We start from the raw sequence: 25,126 nt of genomic DNA, 5'->3' as shown, positions 1-25,126 counted from the left end.
TGCTTGCATGAAACCCCTTGAATAGTGTTTGGAACAGTTTTCATTTACTTTCTGATCAATATACTATTCAAGTCTATTCTTTGTTTTTTACCACATAACTTAGAAAAAGTCCCCTCTGATTCACATTCTTTTTCTTTTTTGGATGTTTTGTAAAGACATTCAACACATTTTTATATTACAGTATGTACTGTAAATAGGACATGTATGAAGAATATATAATATTGAGTTAACTACTTGCATTCACACAAGAGTTGCTGGTCAGGTCTACCATCACAGGAACTGTGGCTTTCTGGAGTCTTTATTTCAAGGCATCATAGAGACAATCATTTAGAAAAGCTTTGCTGAAAACAAATCCTGACTTTAGGGTTATAGAGATCACCTTAAGATGTTTAATGTAATTTTTGGCACAAGTTTGACATTTCTCAGAGAAGATAAAATAGTTATGCCTTGACTTTGCCATGTCAGTCTAGCTTCTAAAAACAATAATTGAAGTAGAATTACATTCATGTTACAGTTGTCCTATTGGTAACACTTAATAAAAAATTATATGGACACTGTTTTGTGAGTTTGTTGGTAGGCATCACGCAGTGTTGTTTCAGAAATTATGCTTAAAAAGAGGTTCAGGACCTCCCTCTCCCTTACCTTGTTACTTTACCTAATAATTACCTTGTTACCTTATGCCCTTTTTTTCGATGATTTAGCATTTATTTACATTTTTATTTTACTCAAGTCTGATTTAACATCACTTTTTTTTTTAAATCTATTGGTATCTTTATGTACTATATATTATTGTGTGAGTTGTTGTATGATTTGTTTTATCTTGGGCTTATTATGTTGTCTGATTGTTTTCAAATAGTATTGTACAGTATTTGTTTATTTATTTTAGTCCTTGTATATCAGTTAGCCGTTAGTACTACTGTGATTGGCTCTGACTGTGGAGAATGTCACTGTAGGTCACCTTGTTGGGGTTTGGTGGTGGTATCGGTCTTAGTCTTTTTCTTGTGGTCCAGACTCCTCCGTGTGCCTGAGTGGTTCTTGTGCGGCTCTGCCTCTGCAGCTATGAGCTTTTATTGTCCTTTATTTCATTATTTTGCACAGCACCTTGTGTTGCTTTTTAAAGAGGGAAGTCAACCCAAACATATTTTTTTCAAGAATGTGTTCTATGCAAGCCCACTAGTTGAAACAAGGCATTCCGATAAATATTGCGTTTGTGGAATAAGAGTTAATCCACCCGTTTTTAGCCATCTCTGGGGGCGGCCATTTTATCACTTCTGTCGTCTGAAAATGACACCACAACTGCACAGGGCTCAGGTAACAACCAATCACAGCTCACCTGTTTTCTGAAGCTCGGCTATGATTGGTCGTTACCTGAGCCCTGAGGGTGTGTGATGTCATTTTCAGTCGACAGAGGTGACAAAATGGCCGCCCCATGAGATGGCTGAAAAGGGGTGGATTTTGCTGCTTAACTCATATTCAACAAACGCAATATTAATCAGAATGCCGTGTTTCAACTAGTGGGCCTGCATACAAGATATTCTTGGAAAAAATATGGTTGGGTTGACTTCCGCTTTAAGTACCAAAGATACTGTATAAAGAAATAAATTATTGATTGATTTGTAGGTGTTATAGTTTTCATTTCCGGGAAAAGTTGAAGCAAATATCCCCTCAGAAATATTAAGTTCAAATCAAATTGGGGCAGAATGTTTGTTTTTTGTTTGAAAATGATTCGCCCAACACATCATTATAGCCTCACCACTTCCAGGAATACTTTACAATCATTTGGATCTAGTGGCAAACTAAACATTTTAACCCTTTCATGCATAGTGGTGACTACAGCTTTTTAAAAGTTGCTTTCACCTATATTAATTAATCTAAATTTTTACAAATATTTTTAACCCTTTCATGCATTAATTCTGATTTAATGTTTTTTAGTTTAATTAATATACGCAAAAGCAGCTTTTAAATAGCTGTTCACTGTAGTGACCACTTTGCATGGAAGGGTTAATATACAGCACCAGGTGTTTATTAGACAGAAATTTGACAGACAAAAACAACCCAAACAACCTGTGTCAACATGTAGGAGGTCACGAGCCAATGAAATCCATATCAGGCTGGCAGTTTTTCCAGTGTAAGGCTACACGGAAGGCAGACCATTAAAACAAGATTGATGCCTTCTAATCAAAGTTGCCCATTAACTCACACTTTTAATTAGTTTTCTTACGCACACACAAGCACACACTCACACACATGCACCACGTTGTATAGTATATTGTGTGTGAACAGAAAATATATATATATAAATATATATATATATATGCATGTTCTGCATATTTTTCTCCGCCTGTTATTCTGTGTATATCTCTACAGCCCTGAAACGAAGCAAAAACAAAAAAGGTAAAAATGACCTGATTGGTGCTGAAGAAGGGGAAGATCCATTCGCTGACATCTCCTCTGTCGGTAAGCCTGACGTCCTTTTCGTCCACCAGCAGATCACCTCTGACCTCCACATGCTGTCTCCTCACAGCGCTGACCTTTAGAATAAAAGCCACCTTAAAAGCCTGTCTTTGACAAATGTACCCATACTGGCTGCTGACTCAGATCTAGGGTTAAGGTGGCATGTCACGTCAACACTATAAAACATAGTTAAATATCCCTCTTGCCAAAGATGTGAGCATCACACATATGCTTCAACACCAACTGGATCTGGTATCACCGTTAGGGGGAAAAAAAAGTACAATTACCTTTTTTAATTAGAATGTTTGATTAAAATACTTTCAGGAGTAGGCCTGCAGCATATTAGAATATGAATTTGGAAATTAATTGACTTCACGGTAAGAAACACAGAGGACACGTAATTTATTGTCTGTGGGTTGCAACTGGGTAAAAACATGAAAATTGAAATTATTTCAGTGCTATTACTATTAAAATGTACCCTGCAGAGTGTGGAGGGATAATGCTGCAGGGTGAATATTAAAATGTAGTCTCTCATCAAGCCATGGTTTCCAAAGTGCTCTATTTAAACAGGTAGCTGCTAGTTTAATTGCACCAGCCTTTTTTTTTCTTTTGTAACTTTGAAATAGTAAGTCATAACTACCTTTGTCACCCCTATTGTGATGAGAAGTCTGCTGACCACCGCGGTGCATTTGTATGAAAAAAATAATGGTGGAGCACTGACCACCTAGGTCACATACAAGGAAAACTGCAATACTTTTATACTATTATTGTCTAATGTTTTCCCCATTTTGAGAGTGTCCTCAGACATGATGACCTGAAATAATCCTTAGTCAATATAAAACTGCAGCAGAGATCACCACAATTGTATTTGCTGATCGCGTCACATAATCCAACAAAGCACAGTACGAAACATGGCAAAATGTCAGTTGTACTAGCTATGCTTTTTGCTCAGCAGCTTGGGCCAGAGGACGCCCTAAGGGAAAAGGAACGAAATGGACAAGGATATAGTCAAACAAACTCGGGAAATGACTCCAAAATAATGACAATATTATGAATTGGAATCACTAATCTTTGCAGTGTTGTAGGGTGGGCGTAGGGCACCCAATGGGAGTCAGCTAATTTTACTCCCTTACCTGTAGACAGGCGGTGTGGGTGTCTTTCATCAGTCCAGTATTTATCTTGAAACTTCATTATTTTTCCAGCAGAAGTGAGTCAAAACCAGATTATGCTTACGTATCAATCCGCAGCACATACATTGGTTTCAACATCCCAGGGTCTTTAAAGAGGAAGTCAACCCAAAACATATTTTTGTCCAGAATATGTTCTATGCTGGCCTACTAGTTGAAACAAGGCATTCTGCTTAATATCGCGTTTGTTGAATGAGTTAATCCACCTATTTTTAGCCCTTTTAGCAGCCGAAAAAATATGTTTGGGTTGACCTCCCCTTTAAGATTCATGCATAATGCAAACCTCAGTCTGAGAAGGAAACTAAATATCAAAGACCTCCTACCCCACAGCTGGTTACTACCATGACAGACAAGGCGTTTTGATGTGTTCCGGGAAGAGAGAGCAAAACTTCTGATGCCGTCGATGTGCATGTTGAAATGTTGAAAAAATTATATTTGTACTCTATATGCAGTACTTACCTACACATGCATGTAGTGTACTTAACATCCGTTACGGTGTCTTTTTTTGCTCCTTTTGAAATTTTGAACCTCATACCCAAGGTGTTGTCATCTTACCTTGGACTCACAAATTTCCATTCCATTTTTGCAAATTAGACTAAACAAGATGGATGGCATCAAACAAGTCCTGTACACAGTGCTGCGCTTGTGGTATTCATGCAGCAATAATATAAACCACTTGTTAACATAGTCAGAGGAAACCGTAGGGACTAAAAAACAATGTACTTCGGGTAGCTTTTGAATTTCACTGCCACTTTGGTAGAATGCATAATTTCAAGTATTGTATTAACTCTTGTCATGTTGCTCAGCTACTCCTGGTTCTCCTTTTGGTCGGGCGAGTGTGAAAAGCAGCACTAAGATGGACAGCTCGTCTTACTTTCGTCGTAAGGAGAAGAGGGTTCGTTTCTTTATCCGGCGGATGGTAAAAGCACAGAGCTTCTATTGGATCGTTCTGTGTCTGGTTGGCCTGAACACTCTGTGTGTGGCGATAGTCCACTACGATCAACCCGCGTGGCTTACCACGGCCCTGTGTAAGTCACACATAAAGTATGGCTCCAAATGAAAGCCGTGCACATTTGTCAGACTTTTTAGCTATCTTATTACATTGTCCATGTTTGTAACAGACACAGCAGAGTTTGTATTCCTGGGTTTGTTTCTCACGGAGATGACCTTGAAGATGTACGGCCTTGGACCAAGGAATTATTTCCACTCCTCCTTTAACTGCTTTGATTTTGGGGTAAATTGATGCTGTTTTTCTAACACCAGCGCAGATCGATGATAAGGTCTTAACAGAGAGTGCTTATTTACTTAGCCACTTGGTGAAATTAAGGAACATTGAACCATGGACCTATTCCCTCTTTTCTAACATCTAGGTAATCGTGGGAAGTATTTTTGAGGTGATCTGGGACATGATCAAACCCGGAGCATCATTTGGCATCAGTGTGTTGAGAGCACTGAGACTGCTAAGAATCTTCAAAGTCACAAAGTGAGTTTCTGTCTGCGATGATAAAATGACATCATCATCACACTCATTACACAGTATGTTACAAACTGTATCATGATGTTGCCTAATCTGTGTTGAAGTGGAAGTCAACCCAAACGTATTTTTTTCAAGGATATGTTCTATGCAGGGCGGCGCGGTTGTCGACTGGTTAACATGTCCGCCTCACAGTTCAGAGGTCGTGGGTTCGATCCCGGCTCCGGCCTCCCTGTGTGGAGTTTGCATGTTCTCCCTGTGCCTGTGTGGGTTTTCTCCGGGTACTCCGGTTTCCTCCCACATTCCAAAAAAAACATGCTTGGTAGGTTAATTGGACACTCTAAATTGCCACTAGGTGTGATTGTGAGTGCGAGTGTTTGTTTGTCTCTGTGTGCCCTGCGATTGACTGGCAACCAGTTCAGGGTGTCCCCCGCCTACTGCCCGAAGACAGCTGGGATAGGCTCCAGCACTCCCCGCGACCCTTGTGTGGATAAGCGGTATAGATAATGGATGGATGGATCTTCTATGCAGGCCCACTTGTTGAAACAAGGCGTTTGTGGAACAAGAGTTAATCCACCCGTTTTTAGCCACCTCTCGGGGTGGCCATTTTGTCACTTCTATCGACTCAAAATGACATCACAGCTCATCTGTTTTCTGAAGCTGAGCCATGATTGGTTGTTATCTGAGCCCTGAGCAACTGTGATGTCATTTTCAGTCGACAGAAGTGACAAAAGTTGACAAAATGGCCGCCCCCTGAGATGGCTAAAAAGGGGTTGGATTTTGCTGCTTAACTCATATTCCCCAAACACAGTATTAATCAGAGTGCTTTGTTTCAACTAGTGGGCCTGCATAGAATATTTTCTTAAATTTAAGTAAGAACTTAAGAACTTAAAATAAGTTTGGGTTGACTTCCTGTTTAAGCATGATCGTGTTGCAATTAGATATCTCAGCATCCAAAGAGAAGTGAAGATTACAAAGCTGTCATTTGACGTTGACCTTTCCATCTGCGTTAACTTTGAGGTTTGATGTCTTGTGTAAATTAATTCATGCTAGATTTTGTTTTCATTCTTTTATGCACATCACATCTTTGGCCAGTAAAAACGTGCTTTGTAGGCTGAGAATAACCTGATGCATTTAGCAAATGATTCATACTATGCCTACCCTATTTTCTTCCATTTTTGGTCAATAAATGCCAGTTATGATGGATGATATTCTGTTCAGCTATCAGCTGTATTCTTCTATTCTGAAGGTACAGCTTTGTTCAGTAATTTTTGTCCTTGTTTTGTAATTTATAAGGTATTGGAACTCTCTGAGGAATCTTGTGGTCTCTCTTCTAAATTCCATGAAGTCAATCATCAGTTTGCTCTTCCTCCTCTTCCTATTCATCGTTGTCTTTGCTCTGCTGGGCATGCAGCTCTTCGGAGGACAGTGAGTAATAGCTTGAACCTGTCCCACTCATACAGTCTAACTGATCTTTCTTCTCATTTCCATCCAGCGCTTGATTTAATATGCTCACAGACTGTACGTGCCTCCTCTTGAGTTCCAATTAGCTCACTATTTGCTGCATGGACGAATACAAACACACACGCACACACACCTCTGTACTGTACACAACTGCTCAAAATCTCCACAATCCATTTCTCCAGCTGACCCTTCTTGTGTGCAGCCAGTGGCCCTGCGTGGTGCTGGTGACAGACATGTTGGCGCAGCAGGAAGCTGGCAAAGTAGCAGCAGTGACTGTGGCTCTTTGATATCAATCTCAGCGAGGGTCCCATGCTTTCTAATGATGGGAGCACTTTATAATCCATCTGGCATTTAGCCCTGAATACTCAACTCACATATTATTCTGCTTTTATAGTTTTGAACAGCTATAGAATAAATGGTCGAAGTTTTTGCAGTAATGGCAAGTGATATTAGTAGTTCAGATGGAAAGAATGCGTAAAATCAAACCTTGGCCTAAAAGCCCAATACCCTTTTGTTGTTGTCTTTGTTGTTGTTTTTGTTTTTACTGCTTGTTGTTTTATTTGGCCCTAAAAGTATTCCATCCTGAAAAGATGTTGCTGATGTTGAGAGAATGGCATCATTAGTTCAATGGAGTATAACAATAAAGAACTATAAGCTGACAGACGATGAGGTAGACCGGTTGTAAACAAGTCAACAGTTTCTTTCTAGTTTCTAAAGCACTTAAAACCAAAGGTGACAGCTCAAAAGCTGCACAGTGCTGAGTCAGACTTGTGAAGAAGCGTTTTGGTGATGATTTTCCCATTACTTGTTTGACAGGTTTCATTTATTTGTTTCTTATTTGTTATACTTCAGTGATCTTCAACAAAGAAATGCCTAGACACTCTGATGGTTAGAGCTTCTCTCCATCAACCAGATACAATCAGAATAGATGTGACTAGTCCAGTCACCATCCATTTTCTATACTGGTTGTCCACATTAGGGTTCACGGGTGAGCTGGAATCTAGTTCAACTGACTTTGAGCAAAAGGCGAGGTACACCCTGCACTGGTTGGCACCAATAAACAAACTACCTGTCACACTAAAAGACAATTGAGAGTCATCAATGAACCTAACATGCATTTTTTGGATTACTTTCAAGGTTTTATGCTGTTCTTCTCAAACGACACAATTACCACAGAAGGGAGATACAGCAAATAGGAAGAACATCAACGTGATTGATTTTGAATCTGGCTTTCTGTGTAATTTAAGTGGTCAGGTTTGTTGTTGGCAATCATGTCTTTGCCAACGTGGATGTGACAGGTAATCATCTTGGTGATAACAGAGTGGAAGAACACTGCTGTAATTAGAAAAAAGTCTTTGTGAGAAACATGTCGAAAACAAAAAAAATGCTGTAGCATTTCAATAGGATTAGCAGCACTATGAGCCAAGTTAATTATCCAATTGCATTGCTGCTTTGTATTAAAATAAACCACATACAGTATACTATATGAAGGTAAAACAGTGATATCTGGGGATACTGCAACAATATACACAAAACATAAGTACTTAAAGAGGGAAGTCAACCCAATCATACTTTTTTTCAAGAATATGTTCTATGCAAGACCACTAGTTGAAACAAGGCATTCCGATAAATATTGCGTTTGTGGAATAAGAGTTAATCCACCTGTTTTTAGCCATTTCTGGAGGCGACCATTTTGTCACTTCTGTCAACTGAAAATGACACCACGACTGCTCATGTAACGACCAATCACGGCTGACCTGCTTTCTCAAGCTGAGCTGTGATTGGTCGTTACCTGAGCCCTGAGTAGTTGTGATGTCATTTTCAGTCGACAGAAGTGACAAAATGGCCGGCCCACGAGATGGCTAAGAAGGGGTGGATTTTGCTGCTTAACTCTTATTCCACAAACGCAATATTAATCAGAATGCTGTGTTTCAACTAGTGGGCCTGCTGGGAACATATTCTTCAAAAAAATATGTTTGGGTTGATTCCCACTTTAAGTAAAGGAGGAAAACTGGATCTCTGATAATGTATTATATGGCAAAACGTAAAAATCAATAACAGCCCACCACACAACAAATGGGTGTTCTCACAGCCGCAGCAACAGAACCTTACAATGCACAACTGTCATATGGTTCTGAGACTCAGCGTATAAATCCGATCTCTGCCTTTCCTTTTGTGGAGTTTGCATGCGCTCCTAAAAATACCATAAAGAAAAAATAAATCCGGTTTATTATCTATAAATAATCATAAATCGGGTCACGGGTGAACTGGTGCCTATTGAAGCGGACGCTGGGTGAGAGGCGGGGCACAAAGACTGGTTGTTAAATGAATCACAAGACTCTAAACTGTCCATAGTTTTTAACGGTTGTTCATCTGCAGTACATGTGCCCTGTGATTGGCTGGTGAGCTGTTCCCAATGAGGAGTGGTGTCGAAAATGAATGGATGGTTACCTTTGCCAGCTACAGGAAAAGGTTAAAATATCCTCATGGATGTATGGTAAACCAAACATTCATGACTTCCTAAAGTCACAAGTCGGTTTCTTTGAGTTATGTTACTCAGCTAACTTTGTGCTTCCGACGTTCACCATCCTACTTTTCAAATATTTGCATTTAAGCCTGTATCTCACTGAGCCGTGAAGGTTTGCGAAGGTAGCAAATGTTTTTTTTATTTTATTTTTTTTCCATCAGGGTTCGTTCAAGGTTGCAAACACTCGCAAAGATCGCTTGCCAACAGTTTTAACGGTCGCAAACTATTTTTGTTGTTACCAAGAAATGAAAATGCTCAACATTTCTTGGCGAACATTTTAGAACATGGTGAACATTTTTTGGCAAAGAAAAACTGTGTGCAAGCATTAAAACTATTGGCGAATGTTTACGAACGTTTACGGCCTTGAACAAACACTGACGAAAAAGCAACATTCGCTACCTTCGCCGCTCAGTGCAATACGGGCTTAAAGCCCCTACCCCACTTAGGGGTGAACATTTATGACTGTTGGCAAAGGTAGAAAAAGGCACGTTCACGTCAAGGTTCGTTCAAGGTCGCATATGTTCGCCAAACTGTTGTCAGACGTCGGCCTGTACTTTTCTTTTCGCAAGGGAATTTCAAACATGTTCCAAATTTCCTTGCAACAAGAAAAATCAGTAAAACTGTTGGTGAACGTCTGAGCACATTTTGAGAACATTTGTGACATTAAATTCTGTCGTGAACGCAGATATCGCAATTGTTCGCCGTTCAGCGGGATATGGGCTTAAGTGAGCAGAAACACAAGCCAGATTGGAAGCGTAGAATGCACAAGGGATGTGCGCTGTATCCAAAAAAGCGTCCATTAAGTTTTTCTCTTACGTTTCGTCTCGTTTGGTGTCATTTTTGGCCATTGGAAATTAGTTAGTTCTTTTCATAACTACCAATTTGAGACAATAATTTAAGAGTCTTTAAGACAGTTGTGGTTTTGTAATTTGAATATGAAGGGCTAGTCATGCTATAAAAGAGAAGAAAGAATCAAGAGTTTTTCTGTCAAAATCTTCACATACTCACCCAATAGACCTTTTCAGTATGCATAGCAGGCCTTTCCCAGAGCATTTTGCCTCTCGTCTATAACCTCTTCATTTGTTTTGTTTTGATTTTCATGGGTGGTTATCATCAGCGGCAGACAAATACTTCTTTGTGCCATTAGACTGACCTTTTAGAGAAGCAACATAATGCATAACATCCTTTTAAGTGATGTACTGTAAGTAGGAAACAGATTAAGAGCAATAGCCCACTGCCTTGATGAAAATACTCCATGTTAATATTTACGCGTTTGGCTTACCTTGTGTAACCAACTGTGAAAATTGTTATAAAAAATAATAAAACACAATGACTGGAAGATGACTTTTAAACGTGTGGTTCATAAATCTAATTTTTAGGGAGGTAAAGTGAAATGAGATTTTCTTCATTAATAGCCCGTAAATGAGATGAATCTACATTTGTAGCAGGACTTTAGACTGATAGATACATGATAGAAAAATAGTATTTTTTTTGCCAACACTGTTGCCAGGTAGTCACTTGCTAGTGTATATGTTGCCACGTACTGTTTTTACTAGGTTAGTATAGTATTCACACCGCTAGTATGTGTGAAGCAGCCTTTCACTTGGATTCACTTCTCCTCACAAACACCACGTCTGGCTGCCTTGAAAGCAGCAGGCTGTTGCCATGGCACCAAGCCTTATATCAGTCTATGCCATCATTAGCACCCCAACAGTCTCTTGTGATGGACAAGTGTGAGATGAGTCTGACGTCCACAGAGTGCTTTCAGCCAGCAGCACACACTTTTGCTGCACTGGCTGCATACAATGTTGGTTTTAACTTTCACAAGCAAAATAATCACTCTAAGCTTAGTTAAATGATACGTACAATAGTGCATCTTTTAGGAAGGAGGATGCTTTGCTATATGAGCAAAGCAAATGGCTATTTTTTTTGTTCAGAGATTATGTTCTTGCTCACAACACACCAAATGTGTCTTGGTAAAATTATGAATTAAAAGATAAACAGCTTGAGGCAGTGGACCGTCTCCCTGCTGAGACTCAAAGGACAACACGTCTGTTTGTGATAAGCTTTGACGAAATGTGCAGCCTTTACTGTGATGACTATAAAATAATTTTGCGTGATTTGCTCATTTCAATGTATTGACATCATATGGTGAGAAACTCTAAAAATGCCTTTTTTTCCCCTCCAATGTGTCTTGTATACATGCCAGTGAGCATTTGCTCCTTGTCATTTCTTGATATCTCAGATGGTGTGTTTTCCAATTGTTTTGCTGTGTACAGCTGAGATGTCCTTGAGCAAGGCATTGCACCTCCCCAAACTCAGCCTACGCTGACATAGCACTATGGCCTGTGCACTTATTTGTCTGTGGTCTCAAATGCTTCACACACCAAAAAAATATATAAAATAGAACAGAGTGAAAAAGACTATTTTTGAGCAGCGGTAATTTGCAGTATAAGTTTAAAAAAAGTGTATATATATATATATATATATATATATATATATATATATATATATATATATAGAGTAGTTATTTGATTGCTGCACTTGACATTACTAAATCGCTTTCCACAAAAGGTTTTGTTAGTCTATATAAGATCCAGGCTTTCCTCCTGTATTTATTGGTTCTGCGTGGGAGGGCATTCTTTAACCTTTCATAAATTTGTCAGTCCCAAATTCATGAATCTTGAGAAAAATAAAAGCTCTAAAGATACTGATAAAGTACTTTGTAAAGTCAGGTCTGTTTGAGGAAGTCCTGTTTATTTCTATTTTATTTTATTGCCACCTTTATCTCCAGCCCACTTTTACACACAGACACATATGCACCGTGTCCTGTATAATCTCGAGGTGAGGGTATTTGCTAGCGGGGACTCACATGGCCCATACTTCTTGAATTGATTTAATGAAGTCTCTGTGGGTGCCATTTGGATGAGCACTCCCAATCCCCATTATCGTAGTAAACAGAGGTCAGAACTCACAAGCACAGCAGCCAACCGCCTGCAGTGGACCCGCTAATCCACAAGATAGTAGGAGAGGCAGCGGTGGAGAGCGTTAGGAAGGCGAGGAAGGGCTGGGAAGAAATGGACCAAAGATGTGAGTGTGATGAAGGACGTCGTGATCTGACAGAGGGGGACAATGGTGAACGGAGACGAGCATGCAGAGAGACAACATAATGCCATACCAAGGGAGGCAAAGCTTATTGAATTACAGTAGATGCCCCTCCCCACTCTTCTCTAATTCACTCCTCCACCACCCTCTTTCCCCTCATTTCCTTCATGTGATGCATGTACAGTGCACATGCGAGCAAAAGCTGTGTGGCTGGCTGATCATGGTTGAGCTTTACTGGGTTATTGTAGATTTACCACTGTTCTGTAAGTTTGTCAATGCACTGTGCTTTCTAGTATGTACAAAAAAGAGACAGAATGTACAGTAATTTACATGTATATAATATGTGCGCCCACACACATCCAGACATGCATTTATGACATGATTTTCTTGAGAGGAAGAAGCAGGCTGCCATTTGGTGCTAATGGGCCAAGTTGTCTTGCGGTAACAAAGTGCGCCACATCCTCTCCTCACTTCTTTTCATCCCCAACACACGTATTGAATCATACGACTGTGTAGTGCTGGGCGATATGAAAAAAAAATGTCTATCGCAATATAGGACTTTTCATATCATGCTAATGATACATAGTACCACCATATATTGTCAGTTATACATTGCATTAAACAGACCGATATCATATAAGAAATGCATCCAGTAGTGCTGCTATCCAAAATTATCAAATGTAAACGGAAGCAAAGTAGCCTACATATTTTTGCACAAATGTAGATATCAATTTAAATAAGAGACACAAAATACTGTTTATGAAAAGTGATTACAAAAATGAAAATAAAAAGGTGAGCTCTCCTGCAATGTAATTTGGTCAACATTTATTGTGCAGAAAACAAAAGTCAAAATCAAAACTCGGGAACAGTCAGATTTTGAAAACAAATCACATTTCTAATATTATATGCATTCAATATACTATATCCATCCATTTTCTGTTCCCTCAATGTTTATATATACTATATATACTTTTAATCTTCTGGGCCACTCCTCCCAGTCTACGTATGAGACGCCATTACAATCATTTTATGTTTCAATGTGTGTGTAGCATTATTTTGTATCATTTTCTCTCCAGACACTAATTAAATTGCCTGCTAATTTGCTGGTCTAACTAAGATGGATATACTTGGCTTTGCGCGGTTCGAGTGAGACTTCTGTGAAAATTCTACTCACCTACCCAAGCACTCAATTCTGGTCTTTCACAACATAACATTAAGTTATCTTAGCAATTAGCATGGCTTCTCCGACTTTCCTTCTTTTATTTGCTCATTGTAATCCCTGCATGAGAACGATGCATGTAGTTTATTTGCCACAATCGAGGCTGTGATTACTGATTTAGGAGCCAAATCGCAACGTTTAGCAGTTAGTAGCAGCCAGCCGAATCTCGTTTCTAAATTTGCTATAGCTAGCTAATGCGGAGTCTCACTTTGATATGGACTATATGCACGCAGCACTTCCGCGTCAATGTAAATCTTGCCTGAACTCGTTAATCGACTCAAAAGGAACAGGGACCGCTCCTTTGTTTAAAGCCTGGCTGTCAAAATTAAGGCTAGTAGTTATAGTTGAACAAATGGCGCCCTTGTGTGGTTGACGGCTACATTAATACATCAGTGGGGAAAAAAATGCAGAGAACAGACTTTGGTGCTATATAACTACCAGAGCTGGGCATTCCACCTATGTGACGGACCGGTCTGTCTATCCGTCACTGACGGACGCCCGTTTTGCTGACGGTTGACGAATGACGGGTAAAATTTTAAAATAGACAGACTAAGCATAGTCGGTATCCGTTATTCGTCTGTAGTCCGTCATTAGTCTATTTTTTGCGGAAGGGCGAGCACAGCAAGAAACAATAATGAGTTGTAGTTGCCTGGGGGATAGATATGAGTTGATCAACCAGGCTATGAACGGGCTTCCATGGCGCACTGAGTCACCCTTTCTGTTTAAATATAGTCTATAATCGTCTATAGTCTATTTTTGCGGCGAGGCTTCAATGGCCATGGTCTATAAAGAGACACGAGACAGTAGTGAAAAATATCCAAAACGTTGACAATTGATAGAAATTCTCTGAAGTAAAAGGGCTTCAAAACAATGGTGCTCGGCATGACCGGAAGATGCGCTGCCCTGTGAGGTTTTACTAGAAATACGTCACATCACTCCATGCATATAGTCCATAAGTAGCCCAGCAAAGCTTTTTGGGACAGTCTCCACTGTTCAGTTATCAAAAAATAAAAAAATAAAATTTGAAATCTGTGATTTTCTGTTTTGTTATTATTATTTGTGTTTTGATGAGGTTCAAAATGCAAACTGCTATTTGAGCCTTATGTAGTTTGAAGTATGACCCAGTACTATGCCTTGAGGGGCTTTTTGTGTGAATAGTTATTAATAATTGTGGGTTTTTGTTTCCCGAAGTAGTAGTACAGTACTTGTTATTTGCATACGCCCACCTCGTTATTCATTCATTTGGTACAATTGCCAATCTGCCGAGATATTGCATGTTTAGATTATGTCATCTCGCTCATTTGTTTGCATTCACTGTATGTTTGCTGGCACAACTCAGAGCGTACTAGATTTCCCTAAGACTTGAGGAATGTTTAAAGCATGTTTCAGTTGATTGTTTGTTTGGTCTTGGCAGATATTTGCACACTCCATAGTGAGATGCTATTTGAGTTGCTCCTTCATGATACTTGCTCTCTTTTTGCTTTCATTTAGATTTAACTTTGAGGATGAAACGCCAACAACAAACTTCGATACCTTCCCAGCAGCCATCCTCACTGTGTTTCAGGTGGGGCAGCCCAAATATAAGAGTTAACGCACACACACACACACGCACACACACACACACACACACCCCCACACACACCCACACCCACACACCCACACACCCACACACACATACGGTTCATCTTCAAAATGAGAAAAACTTGACTTCACGGAAGCTGTAAGATTATTATCAGTCGTTAATAAGAAGAAATTACTGCTCTGTGTACCTTTTTGCCTCTTGACAAGCTCACTTATAATCCCTTAATTAGTCTGTGTTCACAACCCTTTATACTGCGAGCTAATTTAAGTTCCGTGCAGTACTCTAACAAACCTGTCATTGGAATTCTCTTGACTCACTCAGATTTTAACTGGGGAGGACTGGAATGCTGTGATGTACCATGGCATCGAGTCACAAGGAGGTGTTCGCCGTGGAATGTTCTCTTCTGTCTACTTCATTGTCCTTACACTTTTTGGAAACTGTATCCTCTCAATAGAAAAACAGTATTACTATCATTTTGGTCTAATGATTTTTGTTGGAGCAATTCCTTAGTAAACAAACATTAGTTTAGTTAATTAGTAAAAAGCCAAGATCAAGTTTGAAAGGTGAACATTTTATGATGCTTTAATGGATCACAAATGAAATTGGTTTCTTACTCTGCCTAAATTGGTCATAAAATGGGAGTCCCAACAATAGAGAACACAGCCTTCTTAACCTAATACAACAAAGCAATGTTTTTATTCAACATTTCATGTAAACATCACAATGCAGGGTGGGAAAAGAATGTGAGCCCTGAGGCTCATGAGCCAATCAGCGTCAGGTGTCAGTCAACCTAGATAATCGATTTGATGAGATTGGAGGTGTTGGTTAAAGCTGCCCTATCCTATAAAATAAGAACTTATATATATAAGTATATATATAAGCGACCCAAGGAACTGAAGTAAATCAACGACAGAATGGCAGTAACAGAAGAAATGTGCCGTCTAGAGTGGCCAAGTCACAGTCCTGATCTCAAAATGACTGGCGTGACACCAAGAGGCAGCTAAAATATTGCTGAATTGAAACTGTTCCACAAAGAGAAATGGTGCCTCCTCGCCCTGGTAAAGGTCTGATCTGCAACTGGTAGAAACATTTGGTTGAGCGTATCACTGTCAAAAATGATCAGTCACTTAAATGGAAAAATTCAAATGCTTTCCCACCCTGCACTGTGACATTTACATGTTGCGTTCAAAACATGCATGGATACAATAGTTTTTGAGGTATTCATTTATGAAGACTGTGTTTATTTGTTGTGACTTAGCTGATCAGAACACATTTCATGCAAATTCATGCAGAATTGATTTAATTCCAAAGTGTTCAAATACTTTTCTCGCTAGTGTTTCATTAGCCCCCCTGAATTTTAACTTTTCATACTACCAAGGGATTTTAGACAATCCTATGCTTCTTTGTGGGGAGCATTCAGTGTATTTTGCATTCCAGCACAGCTGTGACCCACTGCACAAAGCAAGGTCCATACAAGCATGGTTGGAGTGTGCTATAGAAAAACTTGACTGATCTCTGCACTATCAAGCACCTTTGAGATTGAGAGCCAAGATCCTCTTCAGATCAATGTGCTCCAACCTCACAAATACTCTTTTGGACTAATGGATCAAATTCCCACTTGAGTGTGTCTACCGTATCTGTTTCTTTGGGCAACACTCCTCCCATTTTTATTTTGTCTGATGGTTACACTGTTGAATATGCCCTCCCAAAATATCTTTGAGTGTAATCGTGGCATAGTAAGTACATTGTTTCTCCTGAGTTGCGTTGCTCCTCAGACACCCTACTGAATGTCTTCTTGGCTATTGCTGTTGATAATCTTGCAAATGCACAGGAGCTAACAAAGGTAAGTTCAAGCATTCCATTTTCACATAATACATACACCTGCAGTGCGTAATCCTGCAACTTGGCTAAAGGATGAAGAAGAACAGGAGGAGGCAGCCAATAAGAAGCTTGCTCTGCAGAAGGCTTTGGAGGTGAAGGAAGTCAGTCCCATGTCAGCAGCCAACATCTCAATAGCTGCGTAAGTTTCTGTGCATCCCAAAATTCTCTAACACAACCCCAATGAAACATTCTTTTGTTATTGACTGTGTTGTCGTCCTCTTCCTCCATCTAATATTGTGTGTGAGTTTGTGTTTGTGTTTCCTCTCATCTTCTCAACCTAGGAGAGTACTCCTGTACTTTTAATTGGTTCACCCACATCCCCTCCTACCCTACCCCAGTTCACCTTGAATTACAAACAATTAACCCTAGAACACAAATTTTAAAATTATCACTAACGTCGGGTACATTTAACCCGATGTAATATCCCTGATAAAATACAGTTTTCATCAATGTATGTAAAATTACAACACTGTATGCTCAATTGGAAGTGGTCTTCTTTAATTTCCCAATTCAAAATATCAGATTAAAAAAACAATGTGTTGGTGAAAACCACCCGCCGTTAGTGTTCTAGGGTTAAGAAAACAGCATGTACTTGCCAATTAGTTGTATTTTTCTGTTCAACATTATCTCATTTTGTTGAGCAGAAACAAAGTGATAGGAATACTGAACCACGGAAAATATAAAAAGTGTTTTGTTGAACAAGCACCCAATATCACAGATCGTTTTCTTGTTAGTTCAAGTTGTACATGCAACATTAACTTTGCTCATGACAAATGGACATTAAAAGTATGAGTTTGAGAAGATAAGAAACTTTGTAGAACATTTAGGATTTTTAATATATATTACATATAATTTACAGTTATCCCTTAGTGGCAGAAAGGTTTCCACACTAGGTTTCCGTAATGTGAAATTGGTGGACTAGCCTCATGCAAAAAATGGAAAGGACAGGGAAAGTACTCTTCTTTCTACAAATGGTATAAAAACACGTAAGCATCACTCTTTGTGATGCTTCTTTCCCGACCATCGCGAAAAATGGCAATTGGCCACTCATCCCCGCACATCGGGCAATTCACAACACGGACTCCCATCGATGTAAACTATGCGAGCCTGTATCGCTTTCTGAGGATCCCCGTGAAATATTTTGTACTGTATCATTTTTTTTTTATCCGTAAAAAGATAGAGTAAGAATGACGATGATGATGATGATGTTTGTGGATTCATTTTTTCATTAGATGACCAAGTAAAGGGAGGCAAACCTTTATTAAAATATTGGAAAAAATATATAACTTTACTAGTGTGTTTTCTCACATGCTGAAAATGTGCACGTTATTTTACAATATTGGATTTTGTTTTATAAATTAACTGCCCAGCCTAGCCAATAGAGATACCCTTAAGACGCCGATATCTGTCTTGACCAATGAAAAGCGCTGTACTATTGGCAAGTAGCACAATTAAAAAAAAATGTGATGTGTGTATTTAACCTAAAAAGAAATCCACTGTAGCGTCATGTAATAACAAGACATGGGATCATTTTATACTTTGTAAAGAATTTGTGCTTCAGCTGCAACATTTAGAGGGCAGTCTAAAACTTAAATTGCTCAGTTTTGTGTAATCACACGCTGCAGGCAGCTTCGATGCCCATTTGAAGGGATGCTGATTTCCATCTTTCTTGCTATGCAAGATTCACTGACAAGCAGCACGTTTGCGGGTGCAAAATAGTATTGCCACCGGTAAAGAAGTACTGTACTTGCAAATAGTGTCGCCAGTACAGGTATGTTTAAAGTTTTTTATTTTTTTTTATTTTTACTTGAGCTTAAGCATTTGAATAATTTTATAATTTTACTTATGGGTGGATTGTGAAAAGGCTCCAACCTGTTTAGGTACATGTTCTTCTGTCCTGCAAAGTATTATGTAAATATATCACAAAACCTATTTTTTAAGATACCTACATTTTTTAAATTTAGGGACGCACATGAATTCATCCCAAATTGACTTGCAAAGCAAATATTCAAATCACTCATTTTCACTATATTTCTGATAAATGGGCAGAAGAGTGGGAGCGTATCATAAGTTTATCAGGAACAAAAAATATTCAAGAGTTAAAAAAAATAAAATCAGCAAATTTACTGGTCACACATGCGCGATGGCGTATTGCCACTATTTAGGGGCAGTCTGGAGCCCTGCAACTGATACTTTAGTGGAACAGTATTCACTTATGTGTAACATTAGCCCTTGTGAAAAAAAAAGTTCTTTAAAAGGTTCTCAGGCCCCATTTTATCAAATTTTCACACCTCCGCTAGACGGAAATCATACAAATTCAAAACGGAAGCTATATTTACCCCACGGTCTACAGTTTGCTAAAGTCTGACGTGGGCAAAAATAAAGGCGAACAATGGGGATTTACTGATTGTCAGGGCTCGCATAGGAAAATAAATATGGTTAAGTACTGTTGTAAAACGCATGTAAGTGTACTGTTTATACCGTATTTCTATGGCTTGGCGGAGCGTGGCTGTGTCTTGCTAGTTTAGAACCAGGAAATGGATGGCATTTGTGAAACCTTCCGTGCATTTTGATCGGCTATAATCTGTGAGGCTGCCACATCATGCAACTGCGATTCATATTTTCAATCGCCACAAAACCATAGGCCCAGACTTGGCCCCGTGCACGGCGTGTGTGTTCAGGGTTCTACCGCATTGCTTAGTGTGAGGCCATGCAAACAAAATACTTACTCCTTATATTTGGTTCATTTCTTAAATATTTTTTTATTATCTAAAAAATTATAATATTCCATCCATCTGGTATGGGAGGCCCTTGTGGAATTAAAAAACGTCTCAAAGAACGTGAATCGTTTTTTATTGGCATCATTACGATGATGTAAATAACCAGAACATTTCACAGCTCTTATCACAAAAGACCCAAAGGCCATTCTTAGTACTCACAGTAAACGGCCACTCTAAAGCGAAGCACACAAGCTCATCTGAACTATCCAGCATGTTTCTCTCTTCCAACACACCTGATTCAAATGATCAGCTCATCAGCAAGCTCTGAGAAGCCTGATAAAGATCCTGATCAATTGAATCATGTGTGTTGGAGGAGGACACACCTAAAACATGCTGGATTTGGGCCATTGCGGACTGGAGTTTGACACCCCCGATCCAGGCAAACAAACTGAGTAGTTTTTGGGTTCATGTTTTTGGGGTGGCAAAAGAGGCCAAAATGGTATCTTCTGCTTCAATTTTCACAAAGTTGTATATAAAAAGATGCTCACAGTTTCAATATCGTTCAAAAGACAGGTAGGGTTTTGTTTGCGTAATCATTTACTAATTACTAACAAAATTAAATACATTACATTGAGGTTTTTTCCCTCCAGTCTTGTGTGGAGTACTTGAAAGCAATACTTCAGTTAAATTTCAAGTATCTTACATTGTAACTCATGTAACGTCAAATCTCTCTGTAAATCCATGCTCACACATGTGCACACACACAGGTATGTTATTGTACGTGGTGAAAAAGAGTGACTCATAGTCTCATTTGCCCTCACAGGCTATACATTACACAAAATGATGTTTGTCCTACAGCGTCTCCTTCATTGCTCAACTGGACAAAACACTTGTTAGCTGCCTTACCCTCCCTTATCCCCTGTCATCACTGTTATGTTCCTGTGCATTAATCTCCAGTGTTCTTCAAATGTTTGAAAGTGAATAGTGTGGTGACACATTGGTGAGATGGCTCATAAGCAACTGTTTTTGTTTGAAATGTACTGTTTTTGTTTGCAAACTCTGGGTTTCATGGCATGACATTTTCTTGACAAAATTCGATGAAAATTCCAATCAGGATTGTTTTCAAACCATTCTAATTGTTAATGTTACAAATTCAAATGGAAAATGTCTTTGGAATGAAACTCCTGACTAGCTTTGAGGTTCAGTTTATGCTTTTCTAAAAACGTCTTCTTACAAATTAGTGATGGTGTTTGCAAAGTAGTTGCACAGATTTGTCCTTTGGAGTAAATTAGAAGGGAACAGGTGGACGGACTGAGGTTCCACCTTTTCCCTTCATATTTGTGTCTCATTTTTCTTTTGTTTTTTTGTTCTGCATGTACAGTTTTGTAAAGCAAAATCGAGATGCAATCTCTCGCAGGTCGTCCATCAACAGCATTCAGTCACTGTGAGTTATCACTCTCTGTTACAATATTCCCCTCCTTGCCTCTTCTCCTCTGTACTCCCCATTCAGATCGAATTACGGTACTACCTATATAATTAGCTTACTACTCTTCTTCACTGGGGCTCCCTACATCAAAATTGTTGTCTGTCTTGTCCTTATTGTTGGCGAAGTAGACCGTTATTTGAATATATCATACAGAATAAACCGCTATCATAAATTCATGTTCCTTACAAATGCCTCATAATTTAAAGGGAATTAAAATAATCTTTCCTACAGTATAAAATGTATTGGCCTGAAACACTAATACAACAGAGAAATAGTCTAGCAAACACACATCTCTGAACTTTTTGTTTAATATTTGAAAGTGCTTTTATTAACCACAACACTGTCTGCAGTGAAGCCAATAGCTTGCTTATTGCTGTCTGTGTCAACATAACAGTTGTTTTGTGGTGTCTGAATGTATTGCAGTTCTAAAATAAGGTTAGGGAAGCTGACTATTTGACATCTTTTTGAGACAACACAAAACATTAATTTGACTCGTATGCTTTGTGGGGACTTAAATGTATCTCACGCGAAGAATAATTTTATCTCTTTAGTGTCTTTGTCTCTGTCACTTTCCTCTCTGGGAAATACAGCCTGTGTGTGTTGCTCACGTCTGTGCGTGTGGAAACCTTTCCTTTGTGTCTTCCGTCTGTCTTTGTGTGTCTTCTGTCTGTCTCTTAGGAGTTATAGTCTCTACTCTACCCCTGCCCGCCGAATCTTGAGGTACAGGTGACCAGATGGAGCAAACTTAACTAACCAATAAAGTACCATGTAAATAATTCATATAGACACAGTAAGCATTGCTTTTTTGAGGGGGGTTAGAAGGAAATAACACAACTTAAAAAAAAGCACATAATATGAAAAGTCAAGTTTCACCCATTTGTGTCTTCACTCATTGTTGCCATGTTGGATACAGGCATGCCATGTCTGCAGAAGCTGACATAGGACGTACAGTTGTATGATAGTTGTAGCAAACATGTTCCTAAAACAGAATCATATGGGTAGAAGACCAAAACAAACCAATGCTACACTGAACAAAAGTTTTTTCAAGAGAGTTGGATTTACTCAATTCTATTTTGTCAAGTGGTTGCATGAAATAAAATCATCGAAATCAAGATACATTTTTAAGTAGAATATACATCTACTTTAAAAAATGTATCTGGATCCATCCATCATCCGAACCACTTATCCCACGAGGGTGGCGGACGTGCTGGAGCCTATCCCAGCTGTCTTCATGCAGTAGGCTTTTTATATCATGATATTGTGATATCGCTGTTATCATTACATCCCAAAGATACACAGTAGACTTGTTATTAGGGCAGCAAATACTATAAAAAAAAATATTGTTTTTGCTGAAGTTCCCTTTGCCACATTCCATATACTGTAGTTATGAGCCTATTAAATCAAGTTATCCCTAATCTCAGTAATCAGTCTTCGAAGACACAGTAAAATGTATTTTTTTAAAGGAGTGGATCTGTCAAATGTAATTTGAACAAGTAGTATTTTTTTTACTCTATTACAGCAAAGGGAACACTTGTAGCAAGCATGTACCTTTCTTTCTGAATGGTTTATAGATCACCTCATTTGTGTGCTGGGGCCTGGCAAATTCCACATTAATATTGGATTGACTGTATTCTATTTTAATTCCCCTGGCTCACTGTTTGCCTAAATAGAGTAATAATGAATTATTCTCTGCCAATTGGAAAGACTTGGCAGAAGGAAAGGAATGGGAGAAGGGATCGTCTATTTGTTTGTAGAACTCATAAAGTCCTCGGTTCCACGGCATGCAAAAATACTGTTTATGATGGAAAGTCAATTGTTAACAGATGGCATCTTTACTGCCGTTAAAGATTCCGGTTTGTGGACATCCTCTTCTATTAAAAGCTATAGGGACAAATATGGTCCAAATGTTTCCAGCCAACAGAATTCAAAGCACAACTAAAGGGAAATGTTTTTTGCTTTCAACCCCAACGTGTGAAATACTCACACCTCATTAAATATGACCCTCAGGCAGCCAGTTATATTATTGTACTAGACTATGGATCTTTCGGGGCAGTAGGAATGTAGAGAGTGCTATTATGAGTCTTAACATGAGTACACTTTGTTTAATAAAGAAAGAGGGATTGCCTAAATTGCTGGTGAAAATGGAAAAGTCAGCCATCCTCTGGTTAAAAAAAATAGAGGTGCATTCATGACTATGGCATCCTGGGTACATGCATATAATGTATATAGTGTACTGTAATTTAGAAATGAGGCATTGTATGCTTTCATTCCACTGCATTCTGGTTTTATGTGTTTTCTGCAAATCCTAAACTTAAACAGTACTGTTTGCATTTCTGTATTTTACATGAGCATGGTTAGTGAAATCTATCATGATGGACATTTGTGCTCTACATCCCTGATCATTTTGTGACATGCTCGTAAGTTTGGGTCTTTCGGGGACGAATAGGTAGCTGTTGATACTGTTAATTATGAATTTAACATCAATAATAGAAGTTGACCTGGCTGTGTGTTAACTGGAGATGACCAATATCTGTCCAAACACCATGCACTGAAAAACCTAGTAAAAGGCAGACATCTTAAATGACACGGTGTTAATTGTGACATTGCCATGTGGGATTTTTGTGTGCCTAGCAAGGAACAGCAACGGACATCAAAGACCATGTCAGTGTGGGAGCAGAGGACCAACCAACTGAGGAGACACAACATAAGAGCAAGCAGCGAGGCTCTATTTAATGAGCTCGACCCTGAGGAACGCCTACGACTGTCCTCTGTTCTCCATCTCCATCCCGACATGAAGACTCATCTGGACAGGCCCCTTGTGGTAGAGTCCAGGAACAGCGACCTTCCTAACAGGCCTCCTGAGGAAGGACAACAAGATGGCACGGGAGACAACTTCCATTCGCACAGCAGAAAGCACCACCGCCATCGGGACAGGAACGGCGAGGGCAGAGATGGGGGTGACGGCCGCGCCACGAGGCACCACACCCATCACAGCCGGAGCAAAGATCACAGTAGCAACGGCGCTCAGACTAAGGAGAGAAGAGGGGAGAGTAGTCACAGTCGGGATGAGGGGCAGAGGCGCCGGAGGCATCATCACACCGGCTCCCCGGAAGAGGAGGGCTCTGATGTACGGGGAGGAGGGGAAGAGAGAGTGCATCGCCATCACCACTCACACCGTACACCAAAAGAGGGGAACGGGACATTAGCCAATGGTGCCCATGGAGAGCGCAGGGGCCGGGGGAGAGGAGCGGAGGGTAATGGGGAGAGGAAAGGACGTTGCTCTCGATTGGTCAGAGCACAGTCGACCCTAGATGGAGATGAAAGCAAAAAGTGCAAGAAAAGTCATAGGTAAGACTCCAGGTAGTATCGGCTATCAAATAACAGAACGTGTTGGTCTTGTGGTTGATTGAGGATTTTTCTCATTTCATTATTTGTGAGCTCCCATGTCCTTTCTCTGCTTACATGTTCCATGACATGTTTTTCAAAGAAATAAGATCTTAGTTCATGGTCCGTTCAACATGAGTTGTGTCAATGCTGTCGGCTCCCAGTACAGCTGCAACATGTGTCCACGACAGCTTTATGATTCATGTGAAATTAAAATTATGAAACCCAAACCTGATGAAGACAACGCAAATGTTATACATAAACTTAATCAACACTTTCTGGCATTTGGGCTTTTACTGCTGCCTTTATGTCCAAACTGATAGCAACAAATTTGAACCACCCCTAAGTGAAAATGTACAAATTGTGCCCAGAGTGTAAATATTTTGTGTGGCCACCATTATTTTCCAGCACTGCCTTAACCCTGCTTGGGCTTCGCAAAGATGGTTTGTCCATCACCTTTACCCTCAGTCCCACTTTCCAATGGTGTGGATCAAGCTCTGCTTCTGTATGTCACAATACACATTGGCATGTATGGTTCCCGTGATGAGCTGTAGCTCCCCAGTGCTGGCTGCTGTAATTGAGCTCCAGACTATGCCTCTCTCACCACAGATTGACCATAGGCAGGACACATTTGTCTTTGTTC

The 25,126-nt window shown here is 39.6% G+C and overlaps 1 protein-coding gene across 2 annotated transcripts in view; it reads left to right on the top strand.

Moving 5' to 3' along the window:
• cacna1bb (calcium channel, voltage-dependent, N type, alpha 1B subunit, b) overlaps nucleotides 1-25,126 on the top strand; it is a 176,178-nt gene that overhangs the window by 91,548 nt on the left and 59,504 nt on the right. The window contains exons 11-22 of one of the 2 annotated variants that reach the window (XM_086052698.1): nucleotides 2,368-2,457; nucleotides 4,448-4,669; nucleotides 4,763-4,875; nucleotides 5,012-5,124; nucleotides 6,412-6,543; nucleotides 14,922-14,994; nucleotides 15,334-15,451; nucleotides 16,788-16,855; nucleotides 16,926-17,032; nucleotides 20,995-21,057; nucleotides 21,778-21,819; nucleotides 23,731-24,447. In XM_086052698.1, coding sequence (XP_085908824.1) covers nucleotides 2,368-2,457; nucleotides 4,448-4,669; nucleotides 4,763-4,875; nucleotides 5,012-5,124; nucleotides 6,412-6,543; nucleotides 14,922-14,994; nucleotides 15,334-15,451; nucleotides 16,788-16,855; nucleotides 16,926-17,032; nucleotides 20,995-21,057; nucleotides 21,778-21,819; nucleotides 23,731-24,447 — 1,858 coding nt within the window. The remainder of the gene's footprint in view (nucleotides 1-2,367; nucleotides 2,458-4,447; nucleotides 4,670-4,762; nucleotides 4,876-5,011; nucleotides 5,125-6,411; nucleotides 6,544-14,921; nucleotides 14,995-15,333; nucleotides 15,452-16,787; nucleotides 16,856-16,925; nucleotides 17,033-20,994; nucleotides 21,058-21,777; nucleotides 21,820-23,730; nucleotides 24,448-25,126) is intronic. The other variant, XM_086052699.1, reaches the window with a different exon arrangement.

Source organism: Filicampus tigris, chromosome 15 (assembly GCF_054856515.1).
Source record: "Filicampus tigris isolate MCC_2025a chromosome 15, RoL_Ftig_1.0, whole genome shotgun sequence".
Classification (NCBI taxonomy): Eukaryota; Metazoa; Chordata; class Actinopteri; order Syngnathiformes; family Syngnathidae; genus Filicampus; species Filicampus tigris.
The sequence above is the reverse complement of the archived record's forward strand: the minus strand, read 5'-3'. Positions and strand labels throughout refer to the sequence as shown.